The 20,602-nt window shown below is 45.4% G+C and overlaps 1 protein-coding gene across 7 annotated transcripts in view; it reads right to left on the bottom strand.

The window, feature by feature from the left end:
• Positions 1-19,795, bottom strand: part of TMC6 (transmembrane channel like 6) — a 29,113-nt gene extending 9,318 nt beyond the window's left edge. For 2 of the 7 annotated variants that reach the window (XM_081849615.1, XM_081849621.1), the window contains exons 1-12: positions 19,661-19,795; positions 12,875-13,006; positions 10,350-10,474; positions 7,976-8,107; positions 7,661-7,819; positions 6,858-6,963; positions 6,368-6,461; positions 3,588-3,842; positions 3,311-3,507; positions 1,972-2,116; positions 960-1,115; positions 316-488 (exon numbers count right to left, since the gene is read on the bottom strand). In XM_081849615.1, the coding sequence (XP_081705741.1) occupies positions 316-488; positions 960-1,115; positions 1,972-2,116; positions 3,311-3,507; positions 3,588-3,842; positions 6,368-6,461; positions 6,858-6,963; positions 7,661-7,819; positions 7,976-8,107; positions 10,350-10,474; positions 12,875-12,930 (1,598 nt within the window). In that variant the 5' untranslated portion in view covers positions 12,931-13,006; positions 19,661-19,795. Of the gene's footprint in view, positions 1-315; positions 489-959; positions 1,116-1,971; positions 2,117-3,310; positions 3,508-3,587; positions 3,843-6,367; positions 6,462-6,857; positions 6,964-7,660; positions 7,820-7,975; positions 8,108-10,349; positions 10,475-12,874; positions 13,007-13,232; positions 13,809-17,667; positions 17,831-19,117; positions 19,538-19,585 lie in introns of those variants that run through there. The other 5 variants (XM_081849616.1, XM_081849617.1, XM_081849618.1 and 2 more) reach the window with 5 other exon arrangements.
• Positions 19,796-20,602: the final 807 nt, after the last annotated feature.

Below are 20,602 nucleotides of genomic sequence, written 5' to 3'. Positions count from 1 at the left end.
GGTCACATCCCCAGCATGCATTTAAAGCACATGGCTCCCCCCCAAAGATTCCTGGGAGATGAATTTGTTTAAATGGGTGCTGGGAATTGTAGCTCTGTAAGGGGTACGCTAGAGTTCCCAGGATTCTTTGGCGGAACCCATGTGCTTTAAGTGTGATCCACTTAGTCCTCTTGTTCTTCTGCTGGCAGGAGTAAAGAGGCAGGGAAAAAGCTATCACCAGCACATTCAGGCATGGAGGACCAACGGCAATACCTGGACACAAAATGCAGAGGAAGCAATCTGCTCCTCTGTTTCAGCTGCTAGGCTCTATGTTACCTGCAGATGGCGACATACACCTCTAGGACGGGAGATTCCTGCTTCTCCCAGGCAGCCAGGAGGTTGTATATGTAGGGGATGAGCAAGTTAATCAGAGACACCAGGAGAGGCAGAGCCAGGAGCAGGGCTTCTTTGTGCATGTAGTTGCTTGTCAAGAGCTTCTCATGATGAACCTGCGGAGGTGGTGCACCGTGGGTTACCTGTTCAATTCTTATTAACTCCCCACATTTAATGCAAACAAAGCTCTAGATTCTAGGAACGGGATATAAGCATCGCAGGGCCTCCTTTATGACTATCACTGAAATCACAACTTTCAGGCTGGGAAATTGCAGGAGATAATAATCTCCATCTGTCTGTTTATTACAGTGAAAAGTGGCCACCTTTCATGGAAGAAACAACTGGAAAGCTGGCAGTGTTGTACTACAACTCCCATCACCCCAGGCCAGCAGGGTATGATGGGGATTGTAGTCCAATAACATTTGGGGACCCAAAGCTGGGGAAGGCAGGCCTCATGTGAGCCCAGTGAATGGCCTCTTTCTCCAAAGAGGCTAAGGAGTCCCTGCCACAGACCCAGAAAATCAGAGATAATGCTTGCTGCCAAGAACACATCAGGCCCTTGGATGGCAATGGAGCAGCCATCTCACCTGGTAAATGTATATAGAGAAGTAGTGAACTCCTAGGACACACCCCAGAACAATGCCCAGAGACAGAGTCCAGGCTATCAGTAGGATTGCCAGCCTCTGCAGCCTCTTGCATAGGTTTAATGGGCGAGACCTGGATCGCCGCTCAGCCAGACACTCCTGATAAAGGAAAAGAAGAAAAACAACCACCTGAGTGATACATGAGGACAGGGGCTGCAACATGACTTCCTAGTTACGTGGTCAATCTGCATTCCTTAGGGGTAGGCAATAAGCCAATGCAAAAGGAGCCAGCACTAAATCTGTGGAAGAGGCACCTGGGAGTTCAAAGAAATAAAAGAGTGTGACTGTAATCTGCTCTGTAATATGGGGAGGTTATCTGTACAAAAGAACAGATCAGAGCTGTTGTTAACATCATAGGATTGTAGAGTTGGAAGGGACCCCCAAGGGCCATCTAGTCCAATGCCCTGCAATGCAGGAATCACAGCTAAATGATCCCTGACAAATGGCCATCCTATCTCTGCTTAAAAACCTCCAATGGGAGTCCATTCCACTGTTGAACAGCTCTTACTGTCAGAAAGTTCTTCCTAACGTTTTATTGGAATCTCCTTTCTTGTAACTTGAAGCCACTGATTTGGGTCCTACCCTCTGAGCAGCAGAAAGCAAGCAAACTCCATCTTCCATGTGACATTATCTCTCAGGAAAAGTTTGTACAGTTTGGAGAGGTATGAGCATCATGGCATAGATATCACTGCACTATTTATATTCAGTATCGTACAAAATGCCTTGTTACCTTCTCATTTCTAGCTACGCAGAGTGGCTGCGGCAACCCAGTCAGATGAGTGGGGTACAAATTATTATTATTATTATTATTATTAATAATAATAATAATAATAATAATAATATCCTGCTGCACCTGGATCTCGAGAGCCCCATCACTCAGCCTTCCTAGGGAGACCGGTTTACCCACCAAGCTTGTCGCATTTTCACAGCCTGAATTGGCACATTCAGTACTTGCCTTCAGGTGAGTGCAGATGTTTTCACTCTGAAGTCGGACGGAGCGTTTCTGGATCACCTTGTAGTCCCAGGCACAGAAGACTTTGATTGCCAGGTCCCCTGATGCACTGTCCACACGGTAGCTCTCCCCAAAGGAGTGGGACATGCTGCGAAGAAGGGAGAAGATACCGTCAATCAAGCTTGCTTGTGTTAGAAATACTTTATTTAAATCAAGTCCTCCAAGCAAGACCCTTCATGATTTTTTTTTTTCATTTCTTAAAGTTATTTGAACTCTTTCTGATACCAGATTGTTGACCATCTGGCAAAAAGAGAGAGAGAGAGAGAGAGAGATTCTGACACTGCCTGAGTTAAGTAAGTCTCATCATGTTCCATGGCGCTTACTCCCAGATAAATACGCATTGGATTGCAGACCTTAAAACAGATATTATTAGTGTTCACATGTCATAATAAACCATAAAGGCTTGGGGCCAGTTTACTTTATATGCCCACTCAACTACTCTGACACTGTTGTAGCTGCCACATAATACTCTTTCTGCAGTTCTGAGAAATCCATCTTATAACACGGAAGCAACAACACTTTGAAACTCCCTGCCTTATTGACACCAACTGGCACCTTTGCTGTGCTCTTTTCGGTGCCTGCTTAAATTATTTTTGTAAAATGGTGACGTGTTTTAATCTTTTTAAGGGTTTTTTTTTTAAAAAAAAAAATCTTTAAAAATATGTTTTAACTGTTCTATTGATAATTTTTAATATTTCTTGTAAACTGCTTACAAGACTGCAGATTTAACAATATATGTTACTATTTATACTTGTAATATATGCTATCACATTTGAATGGCAATTATGAACCCTTCTTGATTGCTTTGTTGCTGCTGCTGCTGCAATCCTTCCCCATCCTGGAGGACTCAAAATGCTGCTGGATTGCAATTTCCACAATCCCTGACCATCAGATCTGCCTTCTGGGAATGATGGGGAGCTGAATTTATAATTATATGGGAGGATACCAGGTTGGAGAAGGTTGGGTGTACCAGACTGCAGCAAACAAAGCAGTAAGAAATACTGGTGGGAAGGAGGAAATGTTATTTGGAGCCCAACACCTCTGTTTCCTCCAGAGTGGCTAGGGAAACCCAGCCAGATGGGTGACGTATAAATAATAAAATTATTATTATTATTATTTTCAGGGAACTGTAAAAAATCAGAAAGGATGCCGAATATGGAAGATACCTAGACATTTTCTAAATGCAACCAAGAAGGAAAGACAAAATGAAAATGTTGAGGACAGGTCCTGCCCTGTGTGAGAGAAAAAGCAAATAAAATTCCTGAAACCCGTATCATCTCACCTGTACACCAGCAGAAGGCAGGTCACAAAGAAGGAGACGCCAGTGGCTAACACGTAAGCCAGTGGCATATTGTATGGCAGATGGACAGGCCTGCCCTGTCTGCAAGTTGTGCTGCTGTTAGGGCTGAATGCGCAGGGGTCATTCAGTGTGAAGTTACTGTAGTAGCCGTAATACATCAATGTGTGATTGAAGTAGCCCTGCAAGGAGAAGAGAGAAATGGTTTCCAGTCCTTCAAGCGCTTTACCCTTTGCCCAAGATGTATTCGACAAATACTTACCGCTCCAGTGAGGGGCTCAAGCCCTGTGAAGGCTTTGCTGTTGGGTGTGGTAGGAGGGTAAGCAGCCTGCACAGCAACCACGAAGACCAGCAGGAGCAGGAACAAGAAGAGATTGAACATGAGCAAAGTCTTGAGGAACAGGAAGTAGGAGAGGATGCTGGACCCAAAGCGACCGCTGATCTGCTTGAGGGAATAATGCCAGGGCTGGAGGGTGTGACGGAGGGACAGAAGGCTGTACCAGAGATTCCGGAACCCCTGCAAGGAAAGCAGCCTTTGATCAGAGAAGCCCTTCAGCTGAAGAGATGGTAGCTTTCAGCAAGCCATTGGTTGGGGTCCTACAGGTGTGTTTCACCAACACACAGTTAAGCAGATCGTTCCATGTCCTGGTGAGGGTCCAGGTCATGTGCAAGAGGAGAAGGAGAGGGAGGAAATCCCCTTGCATTAGTGCAACTATTTAGCTGACTCCCAAGCACCTGAGCTACACTTGACTAAGCATCCAGCCCAACCCTACTGGACTCCTTCCCGTTAGCCTTGGCAAGATAAGTAAAACCACTGCAATCCATTGTGTCATTGTGTTCCCAAACTGTGGTCTGCTAGTTTCATTCAGGGGGTCTGCTGAGCATCTGTGAATTTGTGGTTGAAGATGGGAGATGCCACATCAATCACATTGGATATTCGTATTAATTTTTAATCATATTTTCATTGCTTATTTCTTATATTGTGTTTTATCGTATCACCCTTTGAATTCTATGGAACTACAGCTGCCACAACAGGCAGAAAATCCATTAAGTGGTCCCACCAAGACCCTTAACCATTTTCAAGTGGTCTGTGGCGGGGAAAGAAGTTTGGGAGCCGCTACATTATGTGAAACATGCAGTCACAGCCTGTTTTGAGCAAACCATTGGGCCACAATCTCTGAAGTGTGAATTACAATGTTCTAGCTCACTGGGGTGCGGCACAAAATGAGTAAATATTTGCTTTGCATGTGGCACAGTAAGAATTTCATAAGAATATTAATTGCCTCCTCTCCAAGCCCAGCTTGGAGCCTAACATGGTGCCTTCTCAAAATGCGAGCAGAGCCAAAGATGAACTTGTGTTGAAGAGAAAGCTGACATAAGTCTTCCATTATCTATTTACTACATTTCTATCCCACCTTTCCTTGAAGGAGGTCAAGGTAATGTACATGATTCTACCCCCCCCCCCAAAAAAAAACAACTCATCCCCACAACAATCCTGTGAGGTAGGTCAAGCTACTGGCCCAAAGTCATCCAGAGAGTTTCATGTCTGAGTGGGAATTTGAAGCCAGGCCTTGAGTACAACACTCCAACGGCACTAGAAGAAACTTAGAAAGAGGCTCCTAAAACATTTTAATGCCTTAATGGCATTAACATAAACTCCGTAACTGGCAAAAGTTGGGCCGACTCAAATCCTTAAATACCCCATGGATTTCTTAGAAGGATTCTGATGGATATTTCCACAGCTATGCAAGGAAGATTCTGGAGGCCACACTTCTTCTCAGAGAGGCCTCTGAGTCTGTTTTTCTCCTCACAATATAGATATACAGTGGTACCTGTTCTCATCCTGAAGCAAAGTTTTTAACCTGAGGTACTATTTCTGGGTTAGCGGAGTCTGTAACCTGAAGCGTATGTAACCTGAAGCGTATGTCACCCGAGGTACCACTGTACTAATGAAGTGCTTGGGAAGCTGTTGTATGGACAAATGAGGGATTTCATTAGTTGTATGAAAAGAATTGGCCTCAATTAGGCAACCTTGTATCTAGAAAGGGTGTTGATAAAGTTCTGCCCTCATTTAGCAGCACCTTCAATGGGTAGAAGCAGAGATTCTTCTCTCTTTCTGGGGGCAGCTGGTGGTGCCAAAGCAGGCTGACCTTTCCAGGCCTACTTCTACAGCATACATTTAAATCAGTAGTATACAACTTTAATAGTCACAGCTACCTCCAAACAAATCCTGGGAACTGTAGTTGGTTAAGGGTGCTGCAGGTTGCTAGGAGACCCCCTATATGCTTCACAGAGCTGCAATTCCCAGAGTTCACCAAGAAGAGGGATTGATTGTTAAACCACTACTGTGGCTCTGTGAGGGGAACTGAGATGTCCTAATACCAGTCAGCACCCTTAACAAACTACAGTTCCCAGGATTCTTTGCAGGAAGCCATGAACCGCTGCTTGGGTTCTGAGATATTCAGGGGAGGCCTTTCTCTCAGTCCCGCCATCCTCACAGGCACACTTGGAAGGGACGCTGGAGAAAGCCTTCTCCCAGACTTTGGCACTCTCTCCCAGAGAACCTAGGCCTGCTCCCTCCTTGTTGTCCTTCTGCCTGAAGGTGAAGTCTTTTTTATTGCAACAGGCTTTCAGGAACTGACTGTATTTAAGGAAAGGGCTGGTGCTGTGCTGTTTTTGTTATGTACTGAAGTTCTCACCCTGGGCCAGCAGGGGGATACTGTAGATAGTTATGCAAATGAAGGATCGAAAGTGACGTTCAGTGATTGGATAGTTTTAGAAAGTTGCTACAGTAACGTTGTACTGGAGCTCTATATAAGCAGGCTGACTGAGCCCTTCAGTTCAGTTCTGTTCTGGCCTCTGAATAAAGAAGAGCTGTTTGAAGAATCGCTGTATTGTCTGATATGTTCACCCACAACTTAACAGTTTTATTGTAATTAATAATAATAATAATAATAATAATAATAATAAGGTATTAAAGTGTTTTAAAGGTATGGCACAGATGCGGCCCCGGACTATGCAGGGCAGGTGAAGCTGACTTACTATGATGATGTGGTATTTAAGTCGGCTGCAATGTGACAAAGGAGCTCTTGTCTTGGGTTTCATCAAGGTGCCCGAATACCCACTTGATTCCTGCCTACAAAGGGACAGACAGAAATATTTTTATAGAATCATTGCAAAAAAGGTGCTTTTTAGATGAAAGGTACAAGCTCCTCATGTCGTTCAGCACACTCACCAACTGCTCCCTTGATTGCAATAATTAATTATTATTATTATTATTTATTACTTATAACCCGCCCATCTGGCTGGGCCTCCCCAGCCAGATGGGCAGCTTCCAACTGAATATTAAAAACACAATAAAAGATCAAACTTTAAAAACTTCCCTAAAGAGGGCTGCTTTCAGATGTCTTCTAAAAGTCAGGTAGTTGTTTATTTCCTTGACATCTGGTGGGAGGGCATTGCACAGGGCGAGTGCCACTGAAAATCATTCCTGCCCATTTTAGTAGTGCTGAAATGGCTTAAAGGCACTGACCTCAGCTTGCACTTCTCGCCCAGGCTTAGAGGCATTGTTCTCAGCATGCTGATGCGCTGGCTGGCTGGCAGGCTCCGGAGTTCTTTCACCAGCAGGCTGCGTTTGTCTAGGGAGGGAAGTATACAGGATGTTTAAAGGCCACTGCTGGAGGAGGTAAACCCAGCTGCATTTCCAATGGCAGGCATTTTGGCGAAAGAGAGAAAATGTCAAAAAGAAAAAAGTACCTCCTTGGCTCCCCTTCCTTACACATTTTGAACTGGGTATTAAAACAAACAAGTCGTACAGAAAACAAGAAATAAACCACACACTGGATTCTGCAGCTCTGGAAAAGTGTTTGTTCCATGGCCTTTCCTGGCAAGGCTGACCCTGTACATTTTCTTGAGACAGGGCCATAACATGATAATGCTGCCTTGAAGGGCTATGGTAGTTGATCCTCTGAGCAGTCATTGGCCTGGAAAGGTATTCTGCCCCACCTGCTCTGGTGAAAAAATCCAATTGTTCTAATGATGCAAATATTTGGAAGGGTGAAACATATGCACAGAACAGTGACCATAAATTATTATTATTGGAAGCTTTTAATGTTTAATGGATTACTATACTTTAATATTTTGTTGGAAGCCACCCAGAGTGGCTGGGGAAGCCCAGCCAGATGGGTGGGGTATGTATGTATGTATAAATAAATAAAATAATATTATTATTTCCCTAAAATGCTCATCACTCAGACAGCTGCACAATGAGTACACGGCCCCTTCCAATTCCTTGCCAGAGTATGCATCTCCCCAAGCTTTCCATAGCGGACTTACTATCCTCTTCCATGTGGCTGGAATCCAGGTCTAGATCAAGCTGCCGAATGCTGGGCCGCGCGGAGCGGGACAGTTCTTGAAGAGGGGCGCGGGTGCTCTTCCGGCGCAGCCGGGCAGTGCGGTTACAATACTGGGAGATGACAGCTCCTCTGCTGCGGCCTGCAAGAGGATGGGAAAGAAGATGAGAGGAAGGCTCCTGGTCTGATACCAAGGAGAACTTTCAGTCCCTATCGTTTGTGCCCCATGCTGAAAAGCCTTAACTCAGAGACCCTGACTCTTGCAAAGGCACTTCCTTGCAGGCTTGCTCCAACTCACCAATAGTTCGGCTGGGCATGCTGGCCAGGATGCGCAGAGTGGCTGAGGAGAAGTCCGGATGTTCTGCCATCTGTCCTGGTGCCTCCCAAGCCTCAGTCCGGCGGGGAGGAGAAACCGTGTAGGCCAGATTCTCTGGAGGGAAGGGAGGAACAAAATGATTTTTACTGCATAGTCTTGGGTAGGGAGGTGGAAGGGGTGTTGCCCCTTTGGAGCAGGGATCCTCCTTACCTACTTTTCATTTCCAGTTCCGTGCATGCTCCCTCGTTTTAAATAAAAGCAGTGCTTCTCGAACTTTTAAATACTTTGCTACCACTTTTGAACTTATTGTGCCTTCTCTCCCCAACCTCAACTCAGGACCAACCTTTCGTTCCACAGCAGACTTAAGAACAAACGTTGAATCAGGCATACGACCCATCTGGTCCAGCATTAAATATGAAAATCTTTAATGAACAATAGCATTTTCTGTGAGTATTGCAACACTCCAGTTCTGCTAGTGCAACAGACTTCCATTTGCACAATGGAACTTCCTTCTTCTCTCCCCTGAAGGCCCCAACCACTTGCCAGAGATGGCAAAAATTAGGTGCACTAATAGAATGTGCTTATTCATAGATATGTGAAACTTGTATGCATGGTACAGCAATTATGCTGCCTTCCTGATGGTCTGAGACATTGCATTGTTGTGGAAACCCATCCTTGCATTGATATATGTGTGTGTCTAGGTTCTTTGGTTTCTACACCTTTTGAGTTCTCCACAGCTTCAATGCTGTTAACAAAGGAAGCTTCAAGGAGCCCTTGGGAGATTATTATAAACTAAATTAAATTAAATGGCACATTTTGTCATCTAGGCTGAGTCATCTATACCCCTGGGAAATCTCCCCCAGTGTTTCTTGCCAGAGGCTTCTGAAAACACATGAAGAGTGAAATTAACATTCAGCACAACAAAAAAGCAAAACAACAACAACCCAAAAACATCTCAACTTTAATCACATCTGAGAATCTCACAAGTTCACTGCCAAATCTGTCTCTTAATCTGCAAGTTCATGAATTCATAGTTTTGTTATTTGTATTTCATTCTTCAGTATCCAGTAATTTGGTTCACTCATCTAGCACATCAAGTTACTTAAAATACAATAATTACTGTCACAATTACAACTGGTGTTTTATATAAATCATTTTGCAAATAAACAAGAAAACAAAACAGCTGAAATATGTGGAAGTTCTTAAAGCACACAATTCCAAAATTCTCTTATCACTATGTCTTGGAGACATCTAAAGTTTCTGAGTAAACAGAACAAAACCAATAGTATATAACTTACATAGGGACACTTTCGATATACCATAGATTCCGGCGTGTAAGACGACTTTTTAACCCCGGAAAAGAGGTTAAAAAGTCGGGGGTTGTCTTATATGCTGGGTATTGGTGGCGCGGTGCAGAGCGGAGCCCGCCCCCCCCCCCGGCTGCTGCAGCAGGGGATGGCATGCTCCACTCCGTGCAGCTTTCTCCCAGCGTGCAGCTGCCCAGCGTATTAGGCAACTGGGCTTAGAAGACGAACCCCCCAAATTGCAGCTGCCATTTTTGGGGGTTGTCTAATACTCCCAGTTGCCTAATACGCCGCAATCTACGGTACACCTCAGACCATTTGAAGGTCTTTGTCATGGTAGCAATGCTCTCGTCTTTGAGTGCTGTAGCAATGTTAGCTGTATGGTCTCCCTTGGAAAGAATATTATACAGTATTATCCAAAGAACAGACAGAGCTGTTTCTACTGTATTTGCCAAAGTAACTGAATTTTGCTTTGGGTAAAATTCACCGGCTTCTGCAAGCCAGTGTGGTGCAGTTGTTAAGAGGCCCAGGCTAGGGCTAGGGACACCAAGGTTCAAATATCCACTCAGTCATTAAGGTCACTGTCACCATGTCTTAGCCTAACCTACTTCGCAGGGTTGTTGTAGAAGAAAAAACTGGCTGAAAATGGAATTAAAAAAAGACGTGAAAATATAACAGTTTGTTCTCATTCTACTTTCACTACATACAGATCAGATTGCAAAATCAGCTTCTCTGAAATTAGCTGTAGCACTCCTGATTAGCTGTAGCACTCCTGCATTTTAGTGGAGGCTAAAATGTTCTGAAATTAGGACGCTGTGCATTTAGCAATATCTGTCAATCCTGACTTTCTAAGTGAAAACTTAGAAGCTACATCAGAACACTTCCCCAGGTTTTTCTCCTGCTTTACAACCACATTGGCCTCTGAGGAAAAGCAGAATCAAGAAAAATTACTTTCACCACACAAATCACACTCCATCACAGCTATTTCCCTGCAGCAATCAGAGGGATGATATCCACCCAGCAGTTCTCAACACTGAGTCACATTGTCTCACCTCTGCCTCTGGGGGCCAGATTCTGCATCTCCACCTCCTCCTGTTCAGCCAGCCAGCTCTGCTCCTCGATGAGCTGGTGGAAGGAATCATGCACAGCACCTTCATCATAAGGACTTATGTCCTGGCTGTGGGGGAACAGAGAACCAGCATACAGAATTAGAATCATCAAATAGTAGAGTTGGAAGGGATCCCGAGGGCCATCTAGTCCACCCCCTTGCAATGCAGGAATTTCAACTAAAGCATTAGGCTGGTGCATTGCCTAAGAAGACAGCATCCTAACTCCCAACTGGATCCATGTGTAGGATAATGCTAGGAGTCAGATGTATAAACAGTGGTACCTCAGGTTAAGAATTTAATTCATTCTGAGGGTCCATTCTTAACCTGAAACTGTTCTTAACCTGAGCTACCACTTTAGCTAATGGGGCCTCCTGCTGCTGCCGCACTGCCACTGCACAATTTCTGTTCTCATCCAGAAGCAAAGTTCTTAACCTGAGGTACTATTTCTGCGTTAGTGGAGTCTGTAACCTGAAGCGTCTGTTACCTGAAGCGTCTGTAACCTGAGGTACCACTGTAGAGCCTAAGAAGAGATATCCCACAAGGCAGTGTTTATTATCAGTCATCAAAGCAGTAACTGTGGACCACCAGTTTTCGAATACAGCACACGTGTCCTCCACCACACCTAAGACAACAGACCTAAGAGAGGGCCTATGACAACAGTGAGGAATGGTTAGGGGAGGGGAAGCTCAAGAGCAGCAGGAGGCTGCTGCTGCCCCCAGCACCTGTCACCTGAGGGGGCTGCTTCACTCTACCTAATGAAAAGGATTTTGAGAAGTGCCTTAGTTCAGAGGCAAGATTAATAAAATCTATGTGTACCATTTCCCTCTTCTTGCAGAGGCCATAGGTGCATAAATCCTGTACCTCTAGTCTCCCAGTTCCAAGCTTTGCCATTTGTACTGCAAGGAACCATGGAACTCATTGCCACATGGTTCAACCATGGGAAGTACAATATATTTCATCGAAAGATCAGAAAATTTTTATGAAAGGAAAGGAACATTTTAAAAGTTTAGGTAATGTGATCAGCATCCTCCTGCTGTTTTAAAACATGCTGGGGATGAATGCAAATTACATATGTGGTGGAATAATCTATTATTGATCTGTGCAGTTGGCTGCAGGCTTCTCCCAACTTGTGCACAACTGCATAAATTTTGGAGCCAAGGACTAAAACAGACCACCTGCCTGTCCCAGTAAGTTTTTTCTAGTCTCATTAAAGAAAACTTGCATTCTGCAAACATAGATGCTACTGGAGGTGCTTCCCCATATATATACAGAGAGAGAGAGATGAATCTGAATAACTTCCCAATATTCCTTCACGTGTGTGGTCTGCTTCATTGTGCGCTGGAATCTATCCTCTACAATGAAGTAAATCCCTCAGGCCCCATCTTTTGAACAAAAATGTCCAGCTATTTCTAATAGTTGGGATGTCCAGAACTTTGTGCATGCCAAATTTCAGCTTTCGGGGGGGGGGCTGGAAGTATCCTTGTGGTATATTTATTTCCCCCTGCTTCTAGGGAGAGCCTTGGAAGCCCCCCCTTCGGACTTCTGTGGTTATCAGGGTACCACATTTCAACTTCCTAGTTACCAAGGAAGTGGTGTAACCAGCTGGGTTCTGTTTTGCGCACAAGAGAGAACAATCATGTCCTCTTTCAGACTTCCCCCGTTGCCAGGTTAGTGCATTTAGATTTCTGGAAAAGTCTTTTGAGTCTTCCATTTGAAGGGAAATAAGGCATGAGTGACTAGGATGCCTTGGAAAAGGAACACAGGAAGTTGTCTTATACTGACTAAAGTCACCAGACCACCTGTCCATCTAGATCAGTTTTGTCTGGGACCCTCCCAGCCCTACCTGAAGATGCTGGGGATTGAACATGAGACCTTCTGCATGCAAAGCAGATCCTCTACCTATTGAGTTACGTAATCCCTTCTCTAAAGCATTCGGTAAAGGTAAAGGTACCCCTGCCTGTACGGGCCAGTCTTGCCAGACTCTAGGGTTGTGCGCTCATCTCACTCTATAGGCCGGGGGCCAGCGCTGTCCGCAGACACTTCCGGGTCACGTGGCCAGCGTGACAAGATGCATCTGGCGAGCCAGCGCAGCACACGGAACGCCGTTTACCTTCCCGCTGGTAAGCGGTCCCTATTTATCTACTTGCACCCGGGGGTGCTTTTGAACTGCTAGGTTGGCAGGCACTGGGACCCAACGACAGGAGCGCACCCCGCCGCGGGGATTCAAGCCGCCGACAATGCGATCGGCAAGTCCTAGGCGCTGAGGTTTTACCCACAGCGCCACCCGCGTCCCCTCTAAAGCATTACACAGATACCAAATTTCAGGATGAAGACAGTTTAGGGCAAAACAAACAAACAAACAAACAAACAAACCCATATTGGCAATTTCAATACCCCCAACACCATGGAGTTAATGAGGCCCGAGTGTGTTTTCATTAATTTACATCATTTAAAATACTGTCACTCACCTGGCAGCCTCCCTGTTCTCAGTGGCAGGAAAGGTGAAGGCCACCGTGTGAGACATCTTGTCCTCCCTCAACAGCACCAATCACTTGCCTACTGGTTTGCTTGCCTCTTCATGGCTCAGTCCGACGGCGTTTCTAAATGCAAGTTAGAGAAGGATCCTGTCACCGATGAGTTGCTTCTGCTGAGGTGGCCCTACTTTGGGGCTCAGCGCTGCTACACATGAGATCACAAGACTTTTGAGGTTAGGACGACTGATCTGGCTTAATCCTTTTGACTCCCACAGACAGCAAAGCTAGGTCTGGAGTTATGAGCTGCCTCTGTGCTACAAGGAGGACCACAAGACCAGGAACACAAAGCTACCTTCAACTCCCGCTGCAAGACTCTTTTAAACAGAAGGCAAATGTCTACCGCCACAGCAGCCCAGTCAGCTAGGAGCAAAACACTGCGAAGAGGAAGGAAACGGAGGTCGAGACAAAGGCTGCAATTCAGCATGGTGCAGTGACCTTGCTCTGCATTTCACCACTGAGATAACACACAGAGAGCAGCAGATTCCAGGACAGTCAGAACTCCACCCGCTCAGGGGCGAAAAAAGAGTGGCTTTCTCCATTCTCTTGACTGAAAGGGCAGGGGAGCACTTCTCATGAACCCACCCACATGCAGGTGCTTCTCATACATCCGCCCGCGCTGCTCTGGGAGCAGACAAACTCACTAAAGTTTATTTTGACTGCCTCAGCCTTCATCAGACTACACCAGCTGTCGCCACATGTTGCCAGGGAGATAAGGGTTTTTCTTTGCAGTTCAGTGCACAAAGGCTGCTTGGCTTCCAAGGGATAAGGAGAGCCTGACCCTGACATTCTTAAGGGTGGAGAGGAATAGAAGTCCCGCATCATCACTCGGAATTTAGGGGTCAGCAAACTTTTTCAGCAGTTGGCCGGTCCATTGTCCCTCAGACCTTGTGGGGGGCTGGACTATATTTTTTGGGGGGGAGAATATGTACGAATTTCCTATGCCCCACAATTAACCCAGAGATGCATTTTAAATAAAAGGACACATTCTACTCATGTAAAACCACGCTGATTCGCAGACCGGCCGCAGGCCAGATTTAGAAGGCAACTGGGCCGAATCCGGCCCCTGGGCCTTAGTTTGCCTACCCATGGATTAAATAGTTCCCTCACAAAATGCCTCACTTGCTTCAGTGCACTGAGAACTGCAGCAAACAAAGCAGCTGGTGCTTCCTGCCTGACAGGAAACACCAGGAACTCCTGCTTCAGGTTCCCGGAAAAGTCTGAAGCTTTTAGGGCACATGGGAGAATGAAGGAAATAAATGACTGGATGCCTGAAGTGTGTTTTACACACAAGATAAAAGCTGAGCATGGTTGCCCATAGTTCTGACGTCCATAGCCAGGAAATCACTTCGTTCATCCTGTGTCGCTCGGTTCAGGAGGAGTTGCAACATATTTTTTGCTTTGAAGGAGGTCTCCAATTTTAGAGCCTGGTGCAAGGGACACCCGTTATTTCACAAGCCTACATCAATACTGCAGAAGAAAAACAACAACAGTGTAGTGCCCTTACTTCTTGAAACCGTAACCCCGTTGTTCTAGGTAAGGGCGAGGGAACTTGTGGCCCCCCAGACGTTGTTGAACTTTTATCTTTCATCAGCCTCAGCCAGCATGAAATACGGGCAGGGACAATGGGAGCTGGGGTTCAGTAACATCTGGAGGACCAGAGGTGCCTCAATGCTAGACCACAACTACTATTATCCCCAACCAGGGACCATGATGGCAGGTGCCAGCTACAGGTTACCCAACCTTGTTCGGAGATGCTGGGGACTGAACCTGGGACTTTCTTCTCCATGCAAGGCAGACATTCTACCACTGGGCTATGGCCCCTCCTCAGACCATCTGTGAGAGAGATTTATTATGGGAATGCAGCACTCCCATGGGAACTTTTGTTAGTGACTCATCTCACAGTTAGGAAGCCTTGCTTAAATACTGAAATTATTCTAGAGCTTTCTTTATTATATGCTGACCCAACTTATTTCTCCTCACTCTGTTGACATTTTGGGCTCTTTCAGGCTTTTTCTATGTGGCAAAAGTTGTTCTGTCTTCTTTTCATTTCGGCCTTCCATAGGCCGGAACCATCTTACCATGCCTCCACCCAGAGCTTCCAAGTTTCCCTCACAGTTACAGCTCCCTGAACCCTTGGGCCTTTCTTTTGACCTTGCTTAACATTATTCATCAACTTCTCTCTTTTGGCTAAAGTGGGAATTGTATTAGGAGTACTGATGGAGGCAGGTCTTACAGCAAAACGCTCTGCTCCTCTCCTTCAAGTAGCCCTGAAAGAGATTTCAGCTAAAATGTCCAGGAGCTGCGTTTTAATTATTAAGCCTGCAGAAAGGAAGTCAACTGGCTGACCTGAAACCTATTGCGAAGATAACGTGAAACTTAACAACGTCCCATACTACTGCCTCCAAGAACAAGCCTGAGGAAACCTTGGCCCCAAGTTCATGCTTGCTAGGAACAACCACTGATCTTCTGAATTCCTTATCAGAGCAAGCAGAAAGGTTTAGTCCTGTACAGTAGCTCAGCAATGGCGTCTGATGCAGACTGGTATTGTTGGAACACTTAGAACTCTGCCTCTGAGTGGGATGAAGGATTGCTAAAAAATTTTAAAACAAGAATGCAGTGAAGGGGAGGTTTGGGGAAGTCGTGTTATGTTTGTTTGTTTTTTGTTTATGTTGTAAAATTAATAAAAATTATTTAAAAAAAAAATAGAACTCTGCCTCTGTACACACTACAGTCATATCTCGGGTTGAATACGCTTCGAGTTGAGCGTGTTCGAGTTGTGCGTTACTTCCGGGCTTCGCCACTTGCGCAGACGCTCAAAATGACATCACGCGCATGTGCAGAAGCGGCGAAAAGCGATGCGCGCGTACGCAGACGTGCCGTCGCTAGTTACGTTTGCTTCCAGATGTGAACAGGGCTCCAGAACGCATCCCGTTCGTATCTAGAGGTACCACTGTATTTATTACATCCCACCCCTGCCAAGAATTCTGGGAACTGTAGTTCATCCCTCACAGAACTACAATTCCCAGGCCCCTTAACAAACTATAGTTCCAGGGATTCATGGGGAACTTTAAATGTGTGGCATGTAAGCTGCCTGTATGTAAACCCCAAGCTTTACGCTCTCTCACTTCTCACCAGAATGCAAGGGGCCAGGCAGCTGGTACAGCAATGATGCAACAAAAGGCATTTGTTTGCCCAGTCGTGGCTGCCAGCCCATTTCCTGCCCCCATATAAATTAGCATGCTTTCTCCTAGCATGCTTTAACATCAGCCTAATAGAATGCCAGAATGCCAGGCCTTTGCTACAGCCTTTGTCCAAGCAAAGAGTCACACCCGTCTCCTGCAATTTGGTTTTGAGAGCGTCTATATATCCCAAACATTCACGTACCTCCCCAGGATTGGCTAATGCATTCCCCCATTTTTAATGGGACTATTCTCTTTGGGCTGAAGTAGACTTGCACCCTGGCCAGTTTTCATTTAACATCTGCAAAACTAGGCACAGGCACCGGGTCAAATTTATGCATGTGTAAATGAACTCTTAACTATGCAAATGGCCGGAGGCAGTATTCTTTCCCCCTTCTTAGAATAAATGCCAAATCACAGAGAAGCAATGATTTTGCACGGTATGGGGGCACACACAGACTCTCATTACTACAGCATGCACAGGGTTATGTTGGGGAGCAGCTGCATCCACTTCTAACTTAACACAAATCTCAGTGGCGGCTTAATTATCGCTTCTTGGCAGACACACAAAAGAAGAATAATTATAACAGGCATGGCCACCACTGGACATAGAAGAGTTAATCGCAGTACATTCAGGCCTCTCCTCCCAGCCCCCAGCAGCAGGAATTTCAGAGTGTTTTGCTCACCCAGCCTGTGGGCATGTTCGGACAGATAATGGGTTGGGCTGCACACCCATTCCTATACATTCACCAGAACAGGAACAGTTCTATGTAGGGAAAAGGATGAAACTCACGTGCAGATTATTTCATGTGATGTCTGCATGCATCTGTTTCACTGGGTATATATTAGGATGAAACGGAGACGTGTAAAATTGTCACATGATGCTTCTGCGCTTTCTTCCATATGGAAGTATGCTTTCCTGTAAGAATTCTTAAGAACCAAGAAGCTCATATTCAACATCAGAACTGCTAAAGCTACTGTTGCTCAGTTAGAGTGAAACATCCTACACTAGGTCACATGCAGGGGACAATGGGCAGGTCAGACCATCATGTGGGAATCCTAGAACATTGGAGGGGGGTACATGTAGCCCTCCAGATGTAGCTAGACTACAAGTCTCATCATCCCTGACCATTGGCCATGCTGGCTGGGGCTGCTAGGAGTTGGGAGTCTAACATCTGGAGGGAAATAGGTTCACCACCTCCTGTCCGAAATGAAAAATCAAAGCAGTCTCAGGATGGTCACCCATGAGAGCCAGGATTGGCTAAGCAATTTGAAGCACTGCTCTGGTGCCTTTGTGCTGCTGCATTCCAGATGTAGTGGGGTTTTTGGACTGAACTGATCACCTGCCAGTTAACAAGGGCAGGGCAGGGCTCACATCTGGCTTCCTGCAGTGAGTAGGGTGGTGCCCCCAGAGAAACAGTGCCTGTTTCAAAAACACTTTTTGCACTGCCAATTCAGCACCCAAATAGGAATGCAGAAAGAAAGCTGGCAGGATGTGCCCTTAGTGCAATTGGTAATTCTCATCCCCAAACCAGATAGTTTACTTACCAGTGTAAGGACACCCAGAAGACCTCTGAACTCCATGAAATTTCTCACGCTTCCAGGGCTAGAGACAGCCTAGCCCAGCACATCCTACTTCCCTGGCAGAAGGCAAAGGCATGCTTCCATCCTGACATACCTTTGCATTCTTACTTTCTCTCTACAGCAGCTTCTGAAATAATGGAAAGAATAGAACTGCTGCATGCCCAAGGCTTGCCTGCAGGGCCAAGAAAGTGTTCCAAAGATCTCTGCTTCTGCTGTGCCAAGAAGCACAGGCTGCAGCCTCATCCTCCACCCTCCCCCTATTCCTTTTCTGCAAACAGCTCTTTCATATGTATCTGGTCTGATACAGCAGGACAGCCTAGGAGGAGTCAGAGAAGCACAGCGGTAAATTCTGAAGTGCAGGAGTTAATCAAAACAGCCTTCACAGCCTCACTCGAAGGAGAGTACAACACACCCACACCTAGCAAGCAGCACCACTTAGCAGAATATCCAATTTATTAGGATCACCCCAACTAAAATCATATACAGTACAGCATATAATTACCTAGGGGTATAGGTTTAATTTGTAAAGCACACTGGCATTTAACAAAATATCTCTAGTCAGCTGAAAAACAACCTTTAACTTTTAATGAAAAGTTTCCATTTAAACTGCCACTGTGAAACAAGGACCACATCAAAGAAAAGGAAAGCAGTACCCAGCTTTGCTCATTTTTCTCAACCCCAAACTTCTATGCTAATCTGTCACAAACATTATCACCTCATTTACTTGCCAGAACAAGGAGACTGTCAATCACACTGGCACTCTGGCAGAAGAGACTACTTTTGGGGGGGAAAAGGCCAGGCACCACTTCAGTTTACCACAACCCACTACCCAATTCCCCTTTCTTACATTGGCACTTAACATCTTGGGCTACTTGGAAACAACTCAACCAAGGTCACTGGCACTTTCTTGCAAGTAAACTTGCTTGTGACCCTAGCATTACTTTTCATTGTTTGAAAGGTGGGGCCCAGCTAACCCTACTAACTAGAAAAATTCCACACACACCAAGTCACAGGGGCTGACTTTAAAATCATGTTATAGTGAAAATAAAAGGTTTCAGAGCTTTCTTGCATCCAAAATTTCTGTATAATTACTGCAGCTATGTTATATTTCTCATCATGAACTATATTTAGCAATGTCTTGGGCATTTTGCTACAAGTAAATAAAACAATACTTCGGTTGAGGCAAAGGAAGCTTTCCTGTGTGCAGCAGTGACTTAGAACTTCTAAAAGGAATAGCTGCACATCTAATAACTTCACACCACCTTGTCCCACTGGATAACCTTTTGCCCATCACGCCAAGAATACCCCATTTCTGCTTTTACCCCAGCCCCTCTTTAAAGGCTTTCAATAGAGAGAAAGGCAGATTTATTCATTTTTACTAAAAAAAATCAAAACAAATCAAAACAAAACATACCTGATTCCAGCCCACGACTCCTGGCGAGGCACTAGTTTTAGGACCCTGCAGCAAACTAAGCTGCTCCTATTGCCTTTCTCTCTTTCTCTCCCCTTGCTGCCTGGAGGGAGAGAATGAGGAAGGGAGCAAAGGCGGCTGCTTCTGTGTACATGCACGCCTGGGCATCTTATTCCCTTTCTCTCTTGAACCATAAAGGATGGGCCCGAAAGCGTTTTGGCCAAACAAGTTAGAGTATCTAAGAGGCCGTACTTCTCCTACATATACAACCGAGTGGGTGTGAGAAGAAGGGACGGTCACGGGTCTTCCAGAGCAGTTTTGTTACCTTCCCACGCTGAGACTATTGAGAATCAGAACGATAACGCATCGGGGACACAAGAAAAGTCCTCAGTTTGTAGCCCATCCCCACTCAGAACACAGCGGCAGATCATCAGAGGCAATAACAATGTAAGAAAATGTTTCAGTACTTACAAAACAAGGGGAACTGAGTTATTTCTCAGTCCAGCAAGTCACAAGCAGCCTTTCTGCGGCATCTTACTCACTAACCTGGTGGGATCCTGTGGTTTTGATCAGTAGAATCTTAGCCACAAGATTCAGAAAACTTTTTTTTCCCTCCAAGGTCTCCTTTGTCCCGTCTCGGCAGTCTCAGACCACACCCTGCGCCTCACCTGTTATACAAAGGACGCTGGGAGATGTAGTCCTCCCCCACTCCAGCATCTACCTGGAGCAAACTCCTAGGTTAGGTTTGTATTGAACGGCGGCTTGCAAAGAAGTCAACAACTTCATTTATTCAAAGGGGCCACGTTCGGACCAAATAAGCACAAGTCTCCCGAGTTATCAGAGAGGACTACTGTATGGCTTACTATGTGTGCATATTTCCACTTGCACTGTTAGATGTCCGCTCTCAGGAAGGAGAGCCTTGTATAATGGGAAAGGATGTACTGATCACTCCTTTCACCACCACAACCACCATCATCCTCTCTAAGGCCACATTTGCTCTATACACTGAAAGCACTATAATACCAGTTTAAACATTCATGTCTTCCCCCAAAGCATTCTGTGAACTGTGGCTTCTTAATGGTGTTGAGAGTTTTTAGGAAACCCCTATTCCCCTCAAAGAGCTACAATTTCCAGAATTCACTGGGTGAAGGGAGTGGTTGTTAAATCCCTCTAGGAATTGTAGCTTTGTGAGGGAAATAGGGTTCTCCTATCAACTTAGCACCCTTAACTTCCCAGGATTCCTTGGGGGAAGCCATGACTGTTTAAAGCAGCATGATACCATACCCTCCAACATTTCTCCAATGAAAATAGGGACGTCCCATTCCACAGTGGTAATTTTACTATTTATACCCCACACATCTTACTAGGTGGCCCCAGCCACTCTGGGTATCTTCCAACATATAAAAAATAATAATTAAACTTTTTTTAAAAAAAAACACACTTCCCTATACAGGATTGCCTTTAGATGGCTCGGGGGTTGGATAACTC

The sequence above is a fragment of the Podarcis erhardii genome (assembly GCF_964252035.2).
Source record: "Podarcis erhardii genome assembly, chromosome: 2".
NCBI classification, from domain to species: domain Eukaryota; kingdom Metazoa; phylum Chordata; class Lepidosauria; order Squamata; family Lacertidae; genus Podarcis; species Podarcis erhardii.
Note: the sequence above shows the minus strand (reverse complement) of the source record. Positions and strands in the feature narration are given on the sequence as shown.